This window comes from Dasypus novemcinctus, chromosome 7 (assembly GCF_030445035.2).
Source record: "Dasypus novemcinctus isolate mDasNov1 chromosome 7, mDasNov1.1.hap2, whole genome shotgun sequence".
Lineage (NCBI taxonomy): Eukaryota > Metazoa > Chordata > Mammalia > Cingulata > Dasypodidae > Dasypus > Dasypus novemcinctus.
This window is the reverse complement of record NC_080679.1, coordinates 1826097-1850172: the sequence shown is the minus strand read 5'-3', so window position 1 is coordinate 1850172 and position 24076 is coordinate 1826097. Positions and strand designations below refer to the sequence as shown.

Sequence of the window (24076 nt, the reverse complement as noted above, 5' to 3'; positions counted from 1 at the left end):
GATCACCGTTTGGTCCTGCCGGTCACCTGTTGGCCAAGGCTGGACCTCTGGCCATCTGCAGCACCTGTGGCTCAAGCCCAAGGGCCCTGCTGTGCCCATTTTATAAGTCTCCAGGCAGTGTAAGGATCTTGAAAAAAAGAAAGAAGCCACAGGTTGATTTTCGTTGAAGAAACAGCCAGTCAGCATAAAAACAGAGAAACACACGACATCTCCACGGACACCTCTCTACCAAATGGCTGCACTGCGTGAGGAGAAGTGTGCCTGTCATGAACCTTTAAGAAGTCTTTTGATGGCCAAGCCATTTGTCTAAGATGAGGTGCCGTGCTTCCTCCTAATCACGTGTGTTTGCTCTGCTGACCTTCTATTCACTCAGTGAGTTTTGGCACCAAAATGCTGAGCAGTTGGACCTCTAAGGAACTCATAATGCACATATTCTTGGAAATGAGGAAAAAATTGTGTTTATAAAGAAATGGACTTATTTGACACTTGTTGTTAGTCAGTCAAAAGGGATGCTGATGCAAAATACCAGCAATCTTCTGGGCATTATAAAGGGTATTTATTTGGGGAAGGAGCGCACAGATACCAGGCCATAAGATACAAGTCACTTCCCTCACCAAAGTCTAATTCCACATGTTGGAGGAAGATGGCTGCTGACGTCTGCTGAGGGCTCAGGCTTCCTGGGTTCCTCTGGGCTCAGCTCCTGTTTCCTCCACAAGGGCAGCTGTAGACTATCAGGTGAATGGCTCTGTCTCTTTCCCTGGGGCTTCAGCTTAAGGCTTCAGCATCAAACTCCAACACCAAAACTCCAACATCAGAAACCCCCAACTCTGTCCTTTGCCATGCCTTTGATCAGTGAGTTCCCACCCCTTGGTGAGTGAGGACTCAAAACCCTAATCATAACTCAATCATGCCCAGGTACAGACCAGATTACAAGCATAATCCAATATTTCTTTTTGGGGGAAACGGACTTTGGCCCAGTGGTTAGGGCATCCATCTACCACATGGAAGGCCCGCGGTTCAAGCCCCGGGCCTCCTTGACCCGTGTGGAGCTGGCCCATGCGCAGTGCTGATGCGTGCAAGGAGTGCCGTGCCACCCAGGGGTGTCCCCGCGTAGGGGAGCCCCACGCGCAAGGAGTGCACCCATAAGGACAGCCGCCCAGTGCGAAGGAGGGAGCAGCCTGCCCAGGAATGGCGCCGCCCACACTTCCCGTGCCGCTGACGACAACAGAAGCGGACAAAGAAACAAGATGCAGCAAAAAGACACAGAGAACAGACAACCGGGGGGAGGGGAATTAAATAAATAAAAATAAATCTTTAAAAATATATATATATTACTGTTAACTATTGTCCTAAGTTACTTTAGTTGTAGTTTTCCAATGTATCATCATATTCTTAGCATTTTGTAAAAAAGAGCATTCTTATATTTATATTATAAACCACAATCTCCATCCACCACTGAAATCACTGTTTTCATACCCTAAATTATTCTCTAGTTTCCTTTCAATTAACATTCACTTCCACATGCTATCCCTTCCAGCCACAATCTCATTTATAAACCAGCAGTGTTAGTTATACTCACTATAATGTATTACCATCAACTCTATTCATTTCTACACTTCTGCAGTTAACCTTATTAATAATGCTACACACATCAAGCATCACCTCCCATTCTCCACCCACCTTCTATTTCCCTGTAAACTATTCTCTGTGAGTTTACTCATATTATTTAGTTCGTATTAGTGAGACCATACACTTGTCTGGCTTATTTCATTCAATAGAATGTCCTCAAGTTTCCTCCATGCTGTCATATGCATCCCAATTTCATTTCTTCTTACAGCTGAATAGTATCCCATTGTGTGTATATACCACATTTTGTTTATCTGCTAATCTGTTGATGGACACCTGGGCTGGCTCCATATTTTAACAATTGTGAATAATGCTGCCATGAACAGCAGTGTACAAGTGTCAGTTCACATTCTTGCTTTCAGTTCTTCTGAACATATCCCTAGTATCAGGACTGCTGGGTCATAAGGGAGCTCTCTATTCAGGTACTGCTAAGCTGACTTCCACAGAGGCTGCGCCGCTACATTCCCACTAGCAGTGAAGGAGGAGTCCTGCTTCTCCACATCCTCTCCAGCACTTGTAGTTTTCTGCTTTTTTTTTTTTTAATAATGGCCATTCTATAAGGTGCGAAATGGTATCTCATTGTAGATTTGATCAGCATTTCCCTAATAGCTAGTGATGTTGACATTTTTTCATGTGATTTTTGGCCATTTGTGTTTCCTCTTTGGAGAAATGTCTATTTACGTCATTTGCCCACTTTTTAATTGGTTGTTTGTCTTTTTATCATTGAGTTGTATGACCTCTTTATATAACATAGATACCAAACTCTTATTGGATATGTGCTTTCCAAACATTTTCTTCCATTGAGTGGGCTGCCTTTTTACTTTCTTGACAAAGTCTTTTGAAGAAGAAAAGCATTTAATTTTGCAGAGGTCTCATTTACCTTTTTTTCTTTTGTTGCTCATGCTTTGGGTGTAAGTTTTAAGAAGCTACCGCCTAGTACAAGATCTTGATGTTTTCCTACATTTTCTTCGGGATTTTTATGGTTGTAGGTTTTATATTTAGGTCCTTGATCCATTTTGAGTTAATTTTTTTTTCAGGAGCATGTTTATTGTGTTTGAGATGATACATCAGGTGCTCTCTGAGCTACAAAGGGTAAAAGGAAATTCTCTCATTACAAACTGACAAAGGTAAAATGTATAACATTTTTCACAACAGCGTGTACCACATACTCAGAAGTAGATCTGGGTTTAATACCAATGACATAATTCCTAGTCTTCTACGGCTACTTTTATAACTTCATACAGATAATGAATTAGGCTAAAATGCACTACAATATTTGGTAGACTTCAGGACCAGTACCCTTAGTACATCACAAAACACATTTTGACATCCCAAAGAAGCAAGACTTGCAGGTAGGTGTTTTAAACATAACTAATCTACAGCTACAAAGTTCTACTCTTGATAGCATTTACCTTTTTGGGGAGTCTCCCAGTCTCCAAAGGATAAAAGCAGAGAGTAGAATCAGTATAACATATACAACAGAAGTCCATATTGTAAAGGCTATAAAGACTTGCAGCACAGTGAGAAGATGCCTTCTGCTCCTTCACACTGTGTAGAAATTATGTGAATTATGTTGCGTATCTCTTGGTCCACTGTCTGGCTATCCTGTCCTGTTCTGCTCTGTTGGCCAAATCCTGAGTGGCCGTGCTTCCAACCAGAGGAGCCGCAGGGCTGCAATCTGTCAAAAGGGAACAAATAGACAGCAAGACCTTTGAGGCAGTCAAAGCAGGATTCCAGTTGTCTTTAAGAGTGTCCAGAGAGATGACGCCCTGGCTGTCGATGTTGCAATGATAGATTGGGTGCGAAAAGTAACCTTTGGTGGCTTAAATGGATCATCTGATGAAAATGTGATATCCAGAAAAAACACACCGCCCTCATATACAGAACCTGGTGGACCAGGCACAGCTGCTCTCCGTTCATGAATGTTACCTGCTTTGGCGCAGCGCTGCCGCTAGGAGGAGGGTCAGGGGTCATTCCGCTAGCTCCTCCTGCATTCTTTAGCACTAGTGGAGAGCTTAGCAGGGGTTTCGCTGGAGAGTCTGGTGATTTTCGTCTGCTGGGAGCTGAAGGTCTCCTTCTCCCTGCTCCGCAGGCCCCGGAGCGGCCGGTCCCGCTGGCCCGCCTCTGAGCTGCCCCTGCAGGTGCCGGGCCGCCCCTGAGCTGCAGGTGCAGGTGCCGGCCGCCCCTGAGCTGCAGGTGCAGGTGCCGGGCCGCCTCTGAGCTGCAGGTGCAGGTGCTGGGCCGCCTCTGAGCTGCAGCTGCAGGTGCTGGGCCGCCTCTGAGCTGCCCCTGCAGGTGCCGGCCTGCCTCTGAGCTGCAGGTGCAGGTGCTGACCCGCCTCTGAGCTGCAGGTGCAGGTGCTGACCCGCCTCTGAGCTGCAGGTGCAGGTGCTGGGCCGCCTCTGAGCTGCCCTGCAGGTGCTGGGCCGCCTCTGAGCTGCAGGTGCAGGTGCTGGCCCGCCTCTGAGCTGCAGGTGCAGGTGCTGGGCCGCCTCTGAGCTGCAGGTGCAGGTGCTGACCCGCCTCTGAGCTGCAGGTGCAGGTGCTGACCCGCCTCTGAGCTGCCCCTGCAGGTGCTGACCCGCCTCTGAGCTGCAGGTGCAGGTGCCGGGCCGCCTCTGAGCTGCCCCTGCAGGTGCCGGGCCGCCTCTGAGCTGCCCCTGCAGGTGCTGGCCCGCCTCTGAGCTGCAGGTGCAGGTGCTGACCCGCCTCTGAGCTGCCCCTGCAGGTGCTGACCCGCCTCTGAGCTGCAGGTGCAGGTGCTGGGCCGCCTCTGAGCTGCCCCTGCAGGTGCTGACCCGCCTCTGAGCTGCCCCTGCAGGTGCTGACCCGCCTCTGAGCTGCAGGTGCAGGTGCTGGGCCGCCTCTGAGCTGCAGGTGCAGGTGCTGGGCCGCCTCTGAGCTGCCCCTGCAGGTGCTGGGCCGCCTCTGAGCTGCAGGTGCAGGTGCTGGCCCGCCTCTGAGCTGCCCCTGCAGGTGCTGGCCCGCCTCTGAGCTGCAGGTGCAGGTGCTGGGCCGCCCGTCCTCCGACCTCGGCCCACGCCGCGCGTCCTGGTGAAGTTATTTCCTGGAAAACTCGGCCGCGCGCCCGGCCTGCTCGCGCGTGGGGAGCGGGGCCCTGCAGTGCCGGCTCCGGCCGGAGGGCGGCGCCCTGGCGCCTCCGGAGAAAGGGCGGGGGCGGGGGGGCGCGGGGCCGCTGTGGCCGCGCCGCTCGGCCCCGGTGGATTTTTGTGTAAGGTGTGAGGGAGGGCCCTGTTCTTTCTCTGCACTAGCCGCCCGGGCCTCCCGGCTCCAGCTGTGGGAGAGCTGCGCAGCCTGTCGAAACCGCCTCACCGTGGGCCTGAGGGTCTGTTTCTGGGTTCTCAGTGTGGTTCCACCGGCCAATCTGTCTATCTTTATGCTAATATGATGATGTTTTTACTGCTGTAGTTAGGTAATGTGCTTCAAAGTCAGGAAGCGAAAGTCTCCCAACTTTACTCTTTTTAGAAACATTTTTTGGCTGTTCAGGGCCCCTTACCCTTTCACATGAATTTGATAATTGGCTTATCTATTTCTGAAAAAAAACGCTGTTGGGATTTTTATTGGGATTGCATGGAATCTCTAAATCACTTTGGGTAAAGCTGACATCTTAATGATATTTAGTCTTCCAGTCCATGAACACAGGATGTCCTTTCATTATTTAAGTCTTCTTTGGTTTCTTTTAGCAATGTTTCATAGTTTTCCAAATGCAGGCCCTTTACGTCTTTGGTTAAGTTTATTCATAAATATCTGATTTTTTAGTTGCTATTATAAATGGAATTTTTTTCTGACTTCCTCCTCAGATGACTCTTCAGTAATGTATAAAAACATTACCAATTTTTGCATATTAATCTTGTATCCTGCCATTTTGTTGAATTCATCTATTCTAGTAACTTTGTTGTGGGTCTTTCAGGATTTTTCTATGTATAAGTTCATAGCAAAAGCAAATAGCAAAAGTTTTACTTCTTCCTTTCTTATTTTATTTCTTTTATTTGCCTTTCATTTCTTTATCTGGCCTAACTGCTCTAGCCAGAACCTACAGCACAATACTGAATAACAGCAGGCATCCTTGTCTTGTTCCTGATCTCAACGGGAAAACTTTCAGCCTTTCCCCACTGAGTACAATGCTAGCTGTAGGTCTTTCATATATGCACTTTACCGGATTGAGAAAGCTTCCTTCTATTCCTATTTTTGGAGTGTTTCGTTGTTGTTGTTGTTAAGAAAGGATGCTGTATTTTGTCAAATGCCTTTCCTGATCAATGGAGATGATCATGCGATTTTTCTTCTTTAATTTATTAATGTGGTCTATTACACTAATTTATTTTCTTGTGTTGAAAAACCCTTGCATACTGGCTATAAAGCCCACCTGAATGAGGTGCATAATCCTTTTCATGTGCTTTTGGATTTGGTTTGCAAATATTTTCTGGAGGATTTTTGCATCTACATTCATTAGAGATATTCGTCTACAATTTTTTTTTCACAGTATCTTTATCTGGTTTTGGTAGTAGGTGATGTTGGCTTCATGGAAAGAGCTCAGCAACATTCTTTCCTGTTCAAATTTTTGAAAGAGCTTGAGCAAGATTAGTATCAGGTTGTCTTTGAATAATTGGTAGAATTCACCTGTGAAGCCATCTGGTCCTGGGCTTTTCACCTTTGGGAGGTTTTCAGTGACTGTTTCAGTCTCTTTACTGTGATTGGTTTGTTGAAGCTTTCTATTTCTTCTAGGGTCAGTGTAAGTTGTCCTGTGTTTCTAGGAATTTGTCCGTCTCATCGACATTGTCTAATTTTTTGGTGTAAAGTTGTTCTTAGTATTCTCTTAGGATCTCTCTTATTTCTGAAGGATCAGTGGCAATGTCCCCCCACTCATTTCTGATTTTATATATTTGCATCTTCTCTTTCCTTCTTTGTCAGTCTAGCTAAGGGTTTGTCGATTTTATTGACCTTCTCAAAGAACCAACTTTTGGTTTTGATGATTCTATTTTTTTGTTCTCAATTTCATTTATTTATGCCCTGATCTTTATTATTTCTTTCCTTCAATTTGGTTTGTGTTGCTGTTCTTTTTCTAGTTCCTCCAGGTGTACGATCGCATCTTTGATTTTAGCTCTTTCCTCTTTTTTAATGTCAGCACTGAGGGCTATAAGTCTCTCTCAGCACTGCCTCTGCAGCACCCCATAGAGTTTGATATGGTGTGTTCTCATTTTCATTTGTCTCAAGATTTTTACTGAATTCTCTTGCAATTCCTTCTTTGACCTTCTGATCATGTATGAGTGCTTTGTTAAATCTCCACGTATTTTTTAAAGTTTCCCTTTTCTGTTACTGATTTCAGCTTCATTCTGTTATGATCAGAGAAACTGTTTTGTATAAATTCAATACTTTAAAATTTATTGAGAACTGTCTTTTGACCCAACATATGTAATCTATCCTGGAGAAAGATCCATGAGCACTTGAAAAGAATATATATCCTGCTGTTTTGGGGTGTAATGCTCTATAAATGTCTGTTAGGTCTATTCTCTGTCCAGATATTTTACTCAATGCTGAGCTTGGTGTACTGAAGTCTCCAGCTATTATTGTAGAGACGTCTGTTTCTCTCCTCAGCTTTGCCAGTGTGTGCCTCATGTATCTTGGGACACCCAGGCGAGGTGAAGAAATATTTATTATAGTTATTTTGTCTTGGTGAATAGCCCCTATTATTAACATATAATGACCTTCTTCATCCTTTACAACAGTTTTGCATTTAAAATCTATTTTGTCCAATATCAGTATCACTAATCCAGATCTTTTTTGGTCACTATTTGCGTGGAATATCTTTTTCCAACCTTTCATTTTCGACCTAGTTGTGACTTTTTATCTGAGGTGAGTCTCTTATAGACAGCATATAGATGCTCTTATTTTTTAATCCATTCTATTAATATCAGTCTGTCTTTTGATTGGGGAGTTCAAGCCATTAACATTCAATGTTATTACTGAAAAGGCATGACTTACTTTGTCCATTTTGTCCTTTGGCTTTCCATTTTCAAATCTTACTATCGTTTTTTACCCTTTAATTTACCCTTCCTAATAATCTTCATTTCTACACTTTCCTCCAAGTCTCTCATCCTTGTTTTCTCCTTTCATGGTGCAGCACTCCCTTTAGTATCTCTTGCAATTTTGGTCTTTTGGTAACATACTCTCTGTTTTTTGTTTTTTGTTTCATCTGTGATGACTTTAAACTCACCCTCATTTTTGAAGTACAGTTTTGCTGAATATGGAATTCTTGGCTGACAGTTTCTCTCTTTCAGTACCTTAAATGCATCATACCACTTCCTTCTGGCCACCATGGTTTCTGATGAGAGATCAGCACTAATCTTACTGAGGTTCCCTTGTATGTGATGTTTTGCTTTTCTGTTGCTGTTTTCAGAATCCTCTCTTTATCTCTGGTTTTTGTCATTCTGAATAGGAGGTGTGTCAGAGTAGGTCTATTCGAGTTTATTCTGTTTGGGGTGCATTGTCCTTCTTGGATATTGATGTCTTTCACAAGGCTTGGGACAATTTTTATCATTATTTCCTTAAATATTCTTTCTACCCCTTTTCCATTCTCTCCTCCTTCTGGCACACCAGTAATGCAAATGTGTGTGTGTTTAATGTTGTCATTCAATTTCCTGAGCCCCTGTTCCATTTTTCCCATTCTTTTCTCTTTCTGTTCTCCTGTCTTTTCAAGTTCAGATGTTTTGTCCTCGATGTCACTAATTCTGACTGAAGGTTGATGAGTGAATTCAAGTCTGCTGCTGTAGACCTCTAATGTATTTTTAATCTCATCCATTGTGTTGTTCATTTCCATAAGCTCTATTACTTTTCTTTTCAGATTTTCAATTTGTTCTTTATGCTCACCCAGGGTCATCTTAATTTCTTATATGCATTTAGTCATATTTCCTTCAATTCCTTGAATGGATTTAGGAAGTTTGTGTGATTATCTTTTGATTAGTTGTCTTCAGGCCTGTGTTTCATGAGGATGTTTGGTCTCTTCCTTCAACTGGGCCATCTCCTCCTGTTTCCTACGTGGCCTGTGCATTTTTTTTGCTGATGCCTGGGCATCCGGACATGTTAGTGAATTTACTCTGTTGGCCAATTTCTCTCCCTTGCCAGTGGTTTTTTTTTTTTTAATGACTCTTCTTAGACTTTTGGTTCAACTTATTCTTAGTCTTTAGAATTGCCCAGCTTAAGTCATCAAAATTGTGCCAGGGACTCGCAAATGGGAGATTTTCTCCCAGGAGTTCACATTAAGAGAAACCTACAAGTAGTTTCCTCTTGCAGTTTCCTGGATGGCCAGTAGATGGCACTCTTGGACCACCCTTCCCGAGGCGGTGTTTCAACGCCAGGTGCCCCGCGTTGCAGGCGTGGCCCGGGGAGACTGGGAGTGGGGCTTGCTGGCCACGGCACTGGGGACACGCTTGCCGCCGCGGGCTCCGCTGACTCACGGCTGTCGCTCTAGCTCTTCGTCTCTCTGTCCCTCGCCCACCTCGGGGCTGTGCAGCACTGTCCTGGTCTGCTGACCCCGAAAGCAGCTCCCCGGGACAGCTTTTGGCTGCTTCTGTTTCTCTCTTGCTGTTTTCACGGATGCAGCTGCGCGCTCCAGGAAGCACCGGGAATGGTTTGGGGGTTACCCACACTGACAGCGGTGGAAATTGCCGGAGTCGGGGATTTGTGCCCACCCCCCATGTGTGGGGGTTTGTAGGGCAGTCAGGGATTTGTGCACCGCTGCTCATGTGTGGGGGGTTGTAAGGTGAGCTAGTAGTAACATTTTGGTAGATGTTTTCTTTTTCCTTTTTGTCTTTACTTTTTTAATGTTACATTAAAAAAATACGAGGTCCCCATATACCTCCCACCCCCTTCACCCCACTCCTCCCCCCATAGCAACATTCTCCTCCATCATCATGAGAAATTCATTGCACTTGGTGAACACATCTCTGAGCACCGCTGCACCTCATGGCTGGTAGATGTTTTCAATGGGCTTTTGCTTTTTCCTTCCAGTTCTTGAATCTGGATTAAGAGAAGGACACAAAGCAACTGAGAAAGTACACGGCCACCACCACCTTCTTCCTAGATTTTCAAGTTTATTAAGGTCCTGTTTTACGGGTGTAGGATTCTAGGCTGGCAGTTGTTTGCTCTCAACACTTTAAAGATGCTTTTTTGTTTCCATTTCTGCTGTTGACAACTTTGTCATGATTATCACTGTTTCTTTGAAGGTGATGCATTTTTTCCCTCTGGCTGCTGCTTTCTAGACTTCTTTGGATGCTTTGCAGCAGCTTTTCTGTGCTCTTCCTTAGCATTATTTTCTTTGTTTTTATTATGATTAGGGTTTGTAGAGATTCTTGACTCTGTAGTAGCTTGGTGCCTTTCTTCAGGCTGGGGAAATTCTTAAAAAGTTTTATTTTTTTGCCCCAAACATTATTGCTAATTCATTCTCCCTCTCCTCCCCTTCTGGATGCAAATTCAAACATATGTTAGACCATTTCGCCATATAAACAAAAAGGATTAAAACATAAACAAGAAAGGATTAAGAACCACTGTAAAGAATGATTGGAATAATGTATTAAAGATTGGTGTGCAAATATCTGTTTGAGTTCCTGCTTTCAAATCTTAGAAATACAGAAGTAGAATCCTACCTAGAAGTGGGATTGCTGCGGCATATGGTAATTCTATACTTGGATTTCTGAGGAACTGCCAAACTTCCTCCACAGCGAATGCACCAACAATGAATGAGTGTTCCTATTTCTCCACATCCCCTCCAACACTTGTAACTTTCTGTTAATTTTTTAAAATAGTGGCCATTCCAGTGGGTGTGAATGGTGTCTCATTGTAGTTTTGATTTACATTTCCCCAATGGCTCATGATGATGAGCAATTTTTACATGCTTTTTGGCCATTTATTTATCTTCTTTGGTGAAATATGTGTAGGGAGTTAAAGCTTAAAATAAAAAGAGTTCCTATTTGTAACAAAGGAAAAGTGTTGGGTTTGGATGGTTGTGATAGCTGCACAGCATTGTGAACATAATTAACAGCAACAAAAATATGGATGAGTTGGTTAAAAGGGGGAAATGTTAGGTTGTATATATGGTATTAGAAAAATTTTCTTTAAAAATTCAATGGAAATGCACACCACAGCTAGTGAACCCTCTTGTAATGATGGACTATAGTTGGTAGTAAAATTATGAAAATGTGCTCTCATCAACTATAACGAATGTTTCCCGCCAACACAAGATGTTAGCAAGAGAGTGGCGTGTGGCATTTCTGCACTGCACGCGTGATGGCTCTGTAAACCCACAGCTTCTCCCGAGGGGGGCCCTTAAAGCAAGATGCCTGCTGCCCTTGTGAGGAGAGAGGAGACCGAGGCGGGCGCGGGGCACACACTGAGCTGTGCCGCAAGCCAGGACGGCCCTCGAGGAGCCAGGAAGGCGCCGCGGCGAGATTCTACCCCAGAGACTGAAGAGGGCAGGCCCGCCCACGCCTCTCATTCTGCCGTTTTGGGCCATCACACGCGGGGGCTTTGTCAGGGCAGCTCAGCGAAATTCAGAGGCGACTCTCGGTGCGCATCCTCGGTGCGCGTCCTTGCCCTCTGGCGGTCTTCAGTGACGTGTCTGCTCAAATCTTTTCCCCCACTTTTAAATCGGGTTTTCTTTCTTTTTATTGAGTTTTGAGGATTCTTTATTATATTTTGGTTATACGTCTTTATCAGGTATGTATTTTATCAGTGTGTGTCTCTTTTTACTTTTTAAAACAGTCATTCAAATATTAGACATTTTAAATTCTGATGGCCTCACTTCTCGTTTTTTTCTTTTATGGATCATGGTTTTGTTTTGTATCTAAAAGATCATTGCCTACCTCAAGGCCACCAAGCTTTTCATCCGGAAGTTTCAGTTCGGGGACTAACATTTAGATCTGTGAGCCACATTGAGTTTTTTTGTATCCAATGTGAGATATGGGTTGAGGTTCACTTTTTCCATATTGATGTTCCAACAGGATTTAAAAATCCTATCCTCTTGCCATTGAATTACTTTTATTAAAAAAAACCCAAGTAATTAAAAAATTATCATCAAATAATACTGACTTATTTTTTCTTTTGGGGTGCAGTTCTATGGTTTTTAAAATTCATAATCAGGGTACAGAACAGTTCCGTCACCCCTAAAACCTCTCTCATGCTCACCTGCCCCCCAGTTGTAACCCATGGCAACCACTCGTCATTTTCCGTCATATAGTTGCATCTTCTTCGGAATGCCACCTAAGTGGAATCACACAGCGGGAAACTCAGGGGAACTGCTCTTCCCCAGACGTAGTGCCTTTCAGGTGCAGCCAGGTTGTGTGCACTCACGGTTTGCTCCTTTATGTTGTGAGGCAGTTCTCCTGTACGGAGGGACCACAATTTATTTCACCGTCCACCCATAGAAGGACGTTTGGGCCATTTCCAGGTTTTGACCATTATGCATGGTGTTGCTGTAAACATTTGTGTGCAGGGTCTTCTCTGTGTGTAAATTTCATTTCTCCACCCAAGAGTGGGATTTCTGAGTAATACATTAAATGTATGTTTAACTGCCAAAGAAATCCCCCAAACCAATTTCCAGTGTGTCTGTACCATTTGCATTTTCACAGACAAGAGAAGAGAATTCCAGAGGCTCTGTGTCCTTGCCAACACTTAGTGTTGTCAAAATAGTTTTATTTGGGAAGCAGACTTGGCCCAGTGGTTAGGGCGTCCGCCTACCACATGGGAGGTCCGCGGTTCAAACCGTGGGCCTCCTTGACCCGTGTGGAGCTGGCCCACATGCAGTGTTGATGCGCGCAAGGAGTGCCCTGCCACGCAGGGGTGTCCCCCGCATAGGGGAGCCCCACGCACAAGGAGTGCGCCCCATAAGGAGAGCTGCTCAGCGTGAAAGAAAGTGCAGCCTGCCCAGGAGTGGTGCTGCACACACGGAGAGCTGACACAGCAAGATGACGCAACAAAAAGAAACACAGATTCCCATGCCGCTGACAACAACAGAAGCGGACAAAGAAGATGCAGCAAATAGACACAGAGAACAGACAACTGGGGGGTGGAGGGGAGAGAAATAAATAAATAAATCTAAAACAAAAGAATAGTTTTATTTTAGCCATCCTAGCAGGCATCGAGTGGTACCATTTACCCGTTTTAAAACTGGGTTGCTTTATTCCTTATTGAGTTTAGAGCATTCTTTACATATACCAGATACGTAAGGTTCTATGTGATTTGCAAATTTCTTTTTTCTGTCTGCAGTTTGTCCTTTCATTCTTAACAGTGCCCTTTGCAGAACAAGACTTGATTATGATGAAGTTGAATTTATGATTTTTTTTTCTTTTATTGATAGGGCATTCATTGTCATGTCTAACAAAAGTTTGCCCAGCATGAGATCCCAAATATTTTCTTCTGTGTTTTCTTCTGGAAGTTTTATAGAGTTACATTTTACATTTAGATCTAAAATGTATTGGGAGTTAATTTTTGTACAAGGTGTCAGGTTGAGGCTGAGGTCCAACCTTCTAACACATCAATGTCCACGTGTTCCGAAGGCATTTATTGAAAAGGCCACTCTTTCTCCACTGATGCTTTCGCACCTTTGTCACCTCTCCGTTGGCTGTATTTGTGTGGGTCATTTCTGGATTCTCTCTGCTATTCCATTGGGCTTTGTGCCTGTCCTACTACAAATACCACAGTCTTAATTACTGCAGCTTTAGGGTAAGTCTTAAAATTGGGTAGTGTGACTCTTCCAACTTTACTCTTCTTTTTCAAAATGGTTCTAATGACCCCAGTTCCTTTACTTTTTCATAATTTTTTTAGAATTAGCTTGTCCATATCTATAAAATTTTTAGCTTAGATTGTGTTGAATCTCTAGATCCCTTTGGATTTGTAAGAGAGAGCATCGTAACAATACTGACTTATGAGCTATGAAAATGGTACATCTCTCCATTTTACGTAGTTCTTTCACTATTTCACTCATTGATGTTTTGTCATTTTAGCATATAGATATTGAACAGATTTTCTATGGTTTATACCTATACATTCTGTGTCTATGATGCTATTATAAATGGCACTGTTTTATGAAGTTCAAATTGTTTGCTAGTATATAGAAATACAATTAGTGTTTGCATATGGTCTTTCTATGCTGCAAACTTGCTAAATTCATTACTTCTAGTAGATTTTTGTAGATTCTTTGAGATTTTATTATTTTCTTCATATAACATCTGTAGCAGTTCAGTATGGTTATGAATTCCAAAAATAGATATTGGATTATGTTTGTAATCTGATCTGTACCTGGATGTGATTGAGTTTTGATGAGGGCTTTGATTGGGCCACATCTTTAGGGTGTTGAGTCCCCGCCCCTTGGTGGGTAAAGACTCACAGATAAAAGGCATGGCGAAGGACAGAGTTGAGAGTTCTTAATGTTGGAGTTCTGATGTTGGAGTGTGATGCTGAGGTCTTAAGCTGAAGCCCTGAGAAGTAAGCTCACAGAGGAAAGAGAAGCCAGCCCCAGGAAGGGAGGAACCCTGGAACCAGAAAGAAGAAAGCCCCAGGAAGAGAGGAACTCTGAGCCAAAGAAGATGCAAGCCCTGGGAAGGAAGGAACCTTGAACCCAGAAAGAAGCAAGACCCTGGAAGAGAGGAACCCAGGAAGCCTGAGCCCTCGCAGACGTCGGCAGCCATCTTGCTCCAACACGTGGAAATAGACGTTGGTGAGGTAAGTAACTTATGCTTTATGGCCTGGTATCTGTAAGCTCCTACCCCAAATAAATACCCTTTACCCAAACCAACCAATTTCTGGTATTTTGCATCAGCACGCCTTTGGCTGACTAATTCACCGTCTGTGAGTGGAGACAATCCGTATCCCTTTTATTGGTTCGTCTTGCCTTGTTGTCCTGCCTAGGAACTCCGTTTGCTGCTGAGGGCGGTGACGGGAGAGAACGTCCTTGCCTTGCTCCCAGTCTCAAGGGTTGAGCTTCCATTCTTTGGCCGTTGTGCTGTAGGTTGCTTGTAGATGCCTCATTTCAGGTTGTAAAACTGGGTTAAACCAGTTTGTTTGCTTTTTTAACGTATCGTTGGACTCGATTTGGTAAAGTGTGTGTGAGGAGCTTCATGAGGAAGTTCATGAGGAAGGAAGTTGGCCTATAGTTTTATTTCTTTTGTGATTCTTTGGTTTTGGAGCAGGGCTGACCTCACAAAGGGAGTTGAGGTGGTGATCCTCCTCCTTTATCTTCTGGAAGAGTTTCTGTAGCTAGCATTCTTTCTTAAATGATTGGTAGAATTCACCAGGGCAGCCACCTGGGCCTGGAGTTTTCTTTGATTAGAGTTTTAAAACCCTAGATTTATTTTCTTGAATAGATGTGGGACTATTCAATATCTTCTCTTTCTTCCTGACATTTGGTAGTTTGTGTCTTTCAAGGAATTTGTTCATTTAATCTAGGTTTGTGGACATAAAATTGTTTGCTGTATTCCCTCATTATTCTTTTGATGTCTGTAGACTCTAACATTTTCCTGCTTTTATTCCTCCTATTGTTAATTTGGGCAATCTGTCTCTTTTTCTTGAGCATTTTAGCTAAAGGCTTATCAATTTTACTAATCATTTCAAAGAACCAGCTTTTGGTTTCATTGATTTTTCTCTATATTTTCTGTTTTAAATTTCATTGATTTCTGCTCATTACTATTTTCTCCCTTCTGCTTGTGTTGAGTTTTTCTTTTTCTTATTTTGCAAAGCAGAAGTTTGCATTGTTTGAGACTATTTTTCTTTTCTAATATAGCATTTAGTGCTATAAATTCCTTCTTAGTACTGATTTAACTGCTTCCCACAAACTTTAATTTGTTGTAGTTTCATTCTCATTCAAGTTAATACATTTTGTAATTTCTCTTGTTATTTTTTCTTTCACCTATAGGTTACTTAGGAATGTGTTGCTTAATATACAGATATTTGTAGATTTTCCAAATGTCTTTCTGTTATTGAGTTCTAGTTTAAATCTCCCTCGTTTGAATAGACTTTATTTTTTTAACTTTATTTTTAAAGAAATTTTAGTGCAGAAAAGTTACATAGAAAATATAAGGAATGCGCGTATGTGCCCCCTTCTCCCCCTCTCACGCTTTCCCCTATTAATAACATTTTTCATTAGTGTGGCGTGCTTGTTGCAATTGATGAACAAATACTGAAGCATTGCTGCTAACCGGGGCCAATAGTGCACATCATGGTTCACACGCTCTGCACTGCACAATTTTACAGATTTTGACAAAATGTACAATGGCCTGTATCTGTCATTGCAAAACCATGCAGAGCAATTCCAATACCCTAAAACGCCCGTGTCCCCCAGCCCGCCTCCCCGCCCTCAGAGCCCCTGGTGGTCACCCTCCTTGTATCCGTGTTCCCAGCTCTTCGTTCCTACAGCACCTGTAAGTCTGCTTGGCCCTGCTGGCATCCCCTCACGTTTGTTCATTCCTCAGCCTCGAGGGTCTGGACGGCGACGCCCACCCTGCTTGAGCTTGAGGGGGGCTGCGAGCCCCTGGGGCTGGCAGGGGCACATCCTCCTTGCCTTGTGGCATGAGCGTTGTCCATCATTACCGTTTTGTTAGTTGTCAGGGCAAGTTTAAATCCCCTTTTAACCTGAGATCAAAAGTGTAAAACTCATTTGAAAGATTTAAGTGAGGAAAATTAGTTTCCAAGATAAGCACGCAGAGGACAGCGCAACCCCACGGGAAGCTCAGCTGGAGACCCAGGCCCTCGTTTGTGTAGCAGGCAGTGAAGTGACGCCACCAGGGCAGGCAGAGGGTGGCCCCCTCGACAGGTGCTGGGAGCGCTGGGCAGGCGCTGACGGGCAGGGCCCCCCATGTGACCCTCCCCGCCTGCCGTGCGCCCAGGCACAGCCCGGGGGCGACAGCGTCACTGCACAGATGCAACCACCAAGTCGCAGGGAGGAGGCAGGCGCGGGGCGTGACACGCCGCTCAGAGGCGGGAAAGGAGCTTCCAAGTCCACCGCCATGTCGGGGCCCTGGAGCACCCCAGTTTCTCGAGAAGACTCCCAGGACCCCGTGCTCATGGCCGGGGTTTATCACAGGGCAGGAGACGAAGCAGGAGCAGCCAGCGCGGGGTCTGGAGGAGACGGGGGCTGGCTGCCGAGAGGTCCCTCCCCGGGCGCCCCACAGGAGGCGGCGCAACACCCCAGAAACCGTGTGAGGGCGCCTGGGGCGCAGGCCACCCGGGACGCCCCTTGGCAAGCCAGCGCGGAGATTTCAGCGAGGGCTGGTCACGTGGGCACGTCGGCCCATAGGCACCAAACTGCAGGCGCCGCAGGCGGGCAGGGCCCGCGTCCCTCAGCGCACGGCCGCCGGGTGCACCTGCCAGCAGGGCCTCCCGAGCCCGCGCCCGGGCCCCGCTTGTCCGCACAGTCCAGGGTGGAGAACGGTGACGGCCAAGGTGCGCGACTCTCATAGAAATTTTTTAAAAAATTGTATTAGGTAAGTTGTAGGCTTGCAGAAAAATCACAGACCGCCCCCTTGCTCACACCTGGCCGTGGCGGGACGTCTGCCGCGGCGGGGGAGGACATTTTCATAGTTGCTGGTCACCGCGGTCCATGGCGCGCCAGGGCTCGCTGCAGGTCTTGTGAACAGGCCTGCGGTTGTTCGTTTTTTTTTAATTATCATAGAAATGTTAAATGTAATTTTATAAGACAAAATAATGTGTCACCAAAATTGAAAGGCAAATTACAAAAGAGAAAATTAAAACATTGACAGAGAATTGAGATCTGTAATATCGATGAAACTGGCTTCAAATTAACAAGAAAACTGGGGGGAGACACAAATAGGCAAGCCACAGAAGAAATAAAAATGATCAACTAAACATGAAAAATTCATCACTACTAAAAAAACAAATGAAAATAGAAGTATAATGAGGTGCCCCTTATCACACGTTGATCTGGAGAAAACTAAGGGAATGTTGGTAATAGGCACGTGGCACAGAAACGGATTGGTAACATGAGAACCATGTGTGCAGGCATGTGCAGGCGTGTGCAGGCGTGTGCAGCTGTGAGCAGGTATGTACAGCTGTGAGCAGGTGTGTGCAGGTGGGAGCAGGTGTGTGCAGGTGGGAGACTGTGCACACACACACGACCACATGTGCATGCCTTCAGAAGCTTTGTAAAAAAAAATTAGGATAAGGAGACAGTTTTATGTCTAACATGAAAACTCTTTTATGGTACATCCAGTACCATATGACGACACACTCTGAAGCCTTTAAAACTTTGGAGAATCAGGTCCGTTGACAAAGAATCAAGTTCATTCTTTATGTTTGAGTAAAACATAAAGATTGTGTGTGAATAACAGAATCTTTTAGCAAAAATCTGCGCTGATTTGTAAGAAAAGTCTTACATCACCACTGCCCTCCCGTTTCTATGGAGAAGCGCTTTGGGGCGAGGAGTGGAAGCAGGAGAGGGGGCGCCCGGGTCGGTGGCCGGAGGGGGCGCCTGGGGGCGGGGTCAGCTCCTGGGACCCTGCCCAGGACGCAGCGTGCCCTGAGACGGGGCGCCCAGCAGCCCCCTGGTGGCCGTGCCCAAGAGGTCTTACCCCAAAGGTCTTACACCCACACCTCGCACGGTGATGAAAGAGTTAAAACCTTCCTGTACCTGGTGAAGGGTCCAGGGGCCTCTCCACACGGTTTTTTGGCAACTTCCCCTGAATCTACAATTTTTACAAAATAAAAGGTCAATCTAATAGAAACGCCTTTTTACTTCTGAACTTCCCTCCTGTGAGCTCCGAAGGCCGCGTCATTCTCCTCGGCTGGGGGGAGACCCTGCGCGGCAGGAGGACGGCTCCCTCGGGGCCCATGAGGCTGGGGGGGGCCTCGAGTGTAAGTAAAACGAAGCCGTTTGACGAGCACGCTTTCAGCTGTACGGGCACCAGTCCCCACCTCTGCCTCTCGGCAACCTGTGGCCTCCCTCTTGGGGCCCCGTGGGAGACAAGTATCGAGAGAAGGTTCTGGAACGGCTGGGAGCAAGCCGGGCGAGCTGGCTGCAGGGCGCTGGGCCCCAGTGGCTGCACTGTCCACCATCGGTGTGGCTGGACCCGGGCCTGCGCTGCCCCCTCCCCAGCACTGCCTCCTGCCCTGGGGGTCTCGGCTGCCTCCCCACCATGGACCCTCCTCCCTCTCGCCACAGGACCCCCGCCAGCCTGGGTGCCCACTTGGCCTCTTGCAGATCTCGGCTCCAATCCAGTACGAGCCGGATCTCTCAACTCCTGGGGCGCCCTGTAACCTGCACTGGGGGAGACCCTGCGGGTGCCTTGGGGGTGGCCGCGGCTGCTGCGCTCAAAGCCCCGGCGCCCCCAGCCCTACCCGGGCAGCCCCGGGGGAGGCAGAAGCTGTGTCCACGGGGAGTGACCCCACCCCGGTCCCCAGAGAGGGGCTGGCCTGGGACCCCCTGGCTCCCCGTGACCTTGGAGAGCTGCTGACCCGGAGCCTGAACCCGCCCGGCCGCCCCGCTCCTGGGTGCTGCTGCCCCTCCGTGAGGCCAGATGCCGAGCCCAGAGCCCGGGGGCCGGCGAGGCGCTGGCGGCCAGCACTGCCCAGCGAGCTGGTCTGAGCCCCTGCCCGAGTGCGCGGCCCAGACGCAGGCACCCCCACCCTCGGCTGGTGTGGGGGCCTGGCTCGAGCCTCGCTGGGCCCTCGTCCCTCCCCAGACTGTTCCGGTCCAAGGGACCCTAAAAGCGCCCGGCAACCTCCGAGGCACCCCAAGCCCCACCCCGCTACAGGACAGTGTTGTGGCTCCAGAGGACAGACCAGCCTTGAGCCCCGCCCCGCCCCAGGGAGCCCCAGAGCGCCGGGGTGGGGGAAGGCGGGTGGAGGCCCCAGGCCTGCCGGGTGCGTCTCTCCGCAGCTGCCCCTGGACACCGACCCCCGGAGCTGCCTGGCTCCTGGGCTCCAGGATCCGAGCCCCTCACCAATCCCCACTGCACCAGGGCGCCCGTGCCAGGGGGCCAGCAGCACGTGTGCCCCAGAAGCCCGCGGCCGGCCCGGCAGTGTCCACCCCAGGGAGCGGCAGGCCCGGAGGTGGCCGGCTGTCGCCACCAACCAGCGGCCCAACCAGCGGCGTTGGGGGAAGACAAGCCTGGGGCCCCTGAGGACCCGGGCCCTGCCAGAGGCCCCTGAGGCGCCCGCAGCTGCAGACCAGCCCCCCGTCGCCCTCGGTGCAGCGGTAGCTTCCAAACGCTCGCTGTGGCCCCGTCAGGGCACAGGGGGCTCTGGGGACCCCAGGGCCAGGTATGCACCCCCTGGCCCAAAGCCCCAAAGGCTGCCGGGGAGACCCGGGCAGAGCTCGGCCTGTCCCCTGCCAGCGTCCCCCGGGGGGGGGGGGATCCTGGGCTGGCTCGGACAGGCGTGTCCAGTTCCTGGGGGGCCGGGTGGGTGCTCCAAGACTAACCCTGCCGCCCCTGCAGGGTCTCTCCCACCACCTCCACCCCTACCACCCCAGGAGAAGCCCGTGCCCCCGCACCTCCTGAGAGGTCGCTGTCTCTGGACCTGGCTGGACCCACGGGCGTGCGTGGCTTTTCAACCCCTCTGATGAGACCAAAGGCGCAAGTAAGGGCACAGCGGGCCTGGCGTTGCGTGAGAGCACGTTTATTTCTCAAGTGGACAGAGCCTTAAGGACACACAGGCAGCACGGACACACGGACGCCTACAGCCTAACGCGGCGCTGGAGACTCGGGGACAGGACTTGGACGGCGGGGCGGGGGCGGGGGGGGAGCCCATGGCCCACGGGCGGGTGCGGCCCACGCAGGAGGGGCGCGGAGGGGTGCAGAGGGGGAGCAGAGGGGTGCCTTCCCGGGTCCCCGCGCTGGGGGAGCGAGCGAGGACGGCCCCCGGCCCCAACTTGGTGACATTCAGAGACCCTGCCAGCCGGCGCCCGTGGAGGGGCTGCGGGGAGGGCTCGGGGGAGCCGCTGTGCTCGGGGCCCGGCTGGGGTGTCGGCATCTCACGAGCCACTCAGGGGGGGCCCCAGGAGCAGAGGAAGGCGCCCCCCCACCATGGGACAGGGTCTTCTCGGGGCAGGGCGAGGCCCCGCCTGGGCAGGTGCAAACATTCATGGAAAACCCTCCACGGTAGACTCTTTCCTCCTCCTCCTCGGGCCCCCTCCCCCCGTGTCACAGATGTGGAAACTGAGTCCCAGGGACCTCAGTGGACTTCTTGGCTACACAACACTCGGCGGCTTGGGGCGGGCTGGCTCCTGACTCCCGATTTCCCTGCCTGGGGCGTCAGGGTGCCTGGCTGTGACTCAGGACCCCCTGGGGGCAGACCACTCGCCCCCCAGCTCCTAACCAACGCCAAGAAGGCGCCAGACTGCATGGGCACCGCCCCGGGGCCGTCCGTGGAGCAGGGAGACTCACAGGGCCCCTGCGCTGTCCTCCTTCCCCGCCCGCCCAGCCCACCAGCGGGGCCTGCAGGCTGCCTGACCGCAGACCCTGCATGCTGGGTGCGAGCGCCTTGGGCCCGGTGGCCACGGCTTCAGGCTGGCTGACCTGAGTGGCCGCGGCCGGGCCCCCCTGTGCCCAGGGAAGGAGAGCTCCTGGACCCGCCTGGCCTATGACCAGCTCGTGTCGCCCCTCCCTGCGCCCCAGCCCATCGAGCCTTCCTTCCAGACGCCCCGTCACCCCCATGCCCGTCACTGAGCCCCGCCTCTCAGCCCCCCCAGGGAGCCCCCAGGCCGCAGGGCTCCTGGACCAGCCTTTCGCTTCCTTCTAGATGGGGCTGCCTGGGGCGGTCTCCCGGGGAAGCTGTGAGTGCCGCCCTGCACTAACGCGGTTCAAACCCGCCTTGCACCGACACACGTGGGCGCGGAAGCAGCTGTGGACCGAGGGGCTTTGACAAATCGGGTGGGCTCAGCTCTCAACTCCAGCTGCAGAACAAGCCCGCACCCACCTGCGCCTGCTGCCCCCTGCCCAAAGGAGACCCTCACTCTGCACGAACGCCAGAACTCTGAGCTCCTGGGCCGACCACCACGGCCCCCCACTCCTCCACCTCCCCCACAGGGGGGACTTGAGCACCTGCACCTCTGTGCACCATCAGGAAAGCCCACGCCTGTCGGGGCCCCACAGGGACAGCCCAGGTCGCCAGGGGGAGGGGTCCTTAGAACTCCTCATGAGGGACGAAAGAGGTTTTTCTGAAGACAAGCGGATCGTGCGGACCGAGTACACCTGAACCAGGGGAGTCCTGGCCACCTGGGGGGCCCCGGGCGGGGGGATTCTGTAATGCTGTTTGCCTCACGCTAAAAAGGGCCCCGGGGGTGTGTGGCTGCGGAATCCCGAGACTCCAAACAGGGGGTCCCCTATCGGCTCCCCAGGCACCGTGGGGCGCTCCGGGTCCCTCCCGGGGTCTGCAGAGGGAGTGGAATGAATACTGAGGGGTCGGGAAAGGGCAAGGGGACGCGTCCTCCGTGCCGGCCGCCCGCCGGCCTGGCTGCTCCGCCTGCCCAGGACGAGCCCTGCCCGCGAGGAGAGCCTCCTTCGGCCTCACTCCTTCCTCCAGCAGAAGATGGTTGTAAGAAGGTGACGGTCACTTCTTCCCCGCAGCGATCTCGAGCTCCCCGAGTCGCCCCTCTCTCACGGTAGCCGAAAGCCTGCACCCCAAGTCCTCCCAGCCCCGACCGTCCCCCGCCACTGGTGGCTCGGGCCTCCCTGCCCCACCTCCTTGGCTGACACCCGCCCTTCCCCAGCTGGCCCAGCCCGATGTGCCCGCCCCCGGGAGCCCGCGCTGCTGTCACCCCAGCCCTGCCCGGGGGAAGCGGCCGGCCTGACCTTCTCCTCAAGGCCCGGTGGCTGTCCAGGTGAGACACGGGTTCACCTCCCACTAGAAACAGCACGCACCCCCTCCCATGCTGCTCAGACTTGAGGCACCCAGAGACCCCCCGCCTGCCCACACGCATAGCTGGGTGCGGGGGGGGCACCTGCAGGCAGCCAGTGGCCCGGCTCACCCCGATGCCCCCGCCCCGCGGTCTGCCAAGGCGCTGCCCCCGCCCCCGCCGGCGTTCTCGAAGGCCTGGGAGACGCATGTGGGATAAGAGGGGGTGGAGGGGGCCGGGGGCCGTCCGGTCTCACGGCTCCGCGAAGGCGTTAGGAATAAATACTTAGAAATGGAACCCGGCTGCTTCCCGAGTGGACTACCTGGACAGCACTAACTAAGGGTGGGTAAATTATAAGTGTCTATCCTTAAAAAAATATGAGACTTGTGCCCCTGGCCTCCCCTGCACCCCCCAACTCCTTCCACCCAGAGCACGTTTTAAGAAACGACACCAAGCACAGCTTCCGCTGTGAGCACGGCGGGTCCTGTGGCTGCGGGACCCCTGGGGGGGGGGTCCCTGGCACCCCTGGGAGGAGGGGACACAGCCATTGGCTGTCTGGTGGGGGAGGGGCTGGGCAGCGCATGACACGGGACGACGGGGCCGGCCGGGGAGGGGGTCTGGCCTGCTGGCCACGGGCTGAAGGGCTGGCTCAGACCCGCATCTGGGCAGACCTCCTTCTGGAGAGCTTGGACCTGAGGGCGACGGGAGAGAAGGGTCAGGGTGGGAGGCCGCTCACGCCCCCCATGCGCCCCGGGACCAGTGCTGGCAGGAGCTGCAGCCCAGGAGCCCCCACGTGGAGCCTCAGGCTGCGTCCCCGCGGTCCGCCTGGGCCTGGGGGCTTACGGCTCCTCGAAGTGTCCCTTGCCAGGGCAGCTCGGGCCCTGGCCGCGTGGGGGGGCGCGGCTCCTGGTGGGCCCTCCAAAGGGCGCCCGTGTGCCCCGTCTCTGCGCCCCGGGAGTGAAGGCCCGCCCCCCGCCCCACGGGGCCCCGGCCCGGGCCGCCCCGCCCCGCGTACCGTATGGTTCCCGCCAGGAGGGGATTGAAGGCGTACAGCCAGTCGTGCATGTCCTTGTCGCTGCTCGCCTGCAGCAGGATCCCGCGGTGCTCCGTGCACACGGCGAACGTGTGCGGGGTCTGCGGGCGACGGCAGGCTGCTGGGGCGCGCGCTGCCCACGCCGGTGCCGGTGCCGGGGGGTCGCCCGCCCCTCCCCGGGCTCCCTTCCCGCCTGCCCTGGGCAGGGCTGCGCCCCCGGCCCGAGGCCCCCGCCGCCGCGACCAGGGCTGCCCCGCGCTGCGCTGCCCCCGCGGGCACTGCTTCTGGGCGTCTTCTCTGGCGTCTCCCGGGGCGGGAGACCCGCTGCCCACCCCCACGAGCGCTCATCAAAGCTCCCAGACGGGGCCGACCCTGCGCGCTAAGCCCCCGGGCGGGCAGAGACCCCCGGGCCAGGAGAGGCAGCAAGACCCCCACCCCCACGCAGAGCCCACAGAGGAGCCGACGACCCCGGTTCCCGCAGCTTCTCTCCGCCCCGCAGCGGGTGCAGGGCGCTGGCCCCGCCCCCTCGGCCCGGCCCCGCCCTCACGGCGCCGCGCCCC

General features: G+C 51.1%; 1 protein-coding gene and 1 pseudogene across 1 annotated transcript in view; both read right to left on the bottom strand.

The window, feature by feature from the left end:
* Nucleotides 1–3162: 3162 nt before the first annotated feature.
* LOC101428819 (ubiquitin-conjugating enzyme E2 E3 pseudogene) lies at nucleotides 3163–16639 on the bottom strand (annotated as a pseudogene).
* Nucleotides 16640–20249: 3610 nt separating this feature from the next.
* KIF1A (kinesin family member 1A) overlaps nucleotides 20250–24076 on the bottom strand; it is a 92531-nt gene continuing 88704 nt past the window's right edge. Inside the window, 2 exon segments of the mRNA XM_058299749.2 lie at nucleotides 20250–23175; nucleotides 23499–23617. Of these exon segments, the coding sequence (XP_058155732.1) occupies nucleotides 23133–23175; nucleotides 23499–23617 (162 nt within the window). The 3' untranslated portion in view covers nucleotides 20250–23132.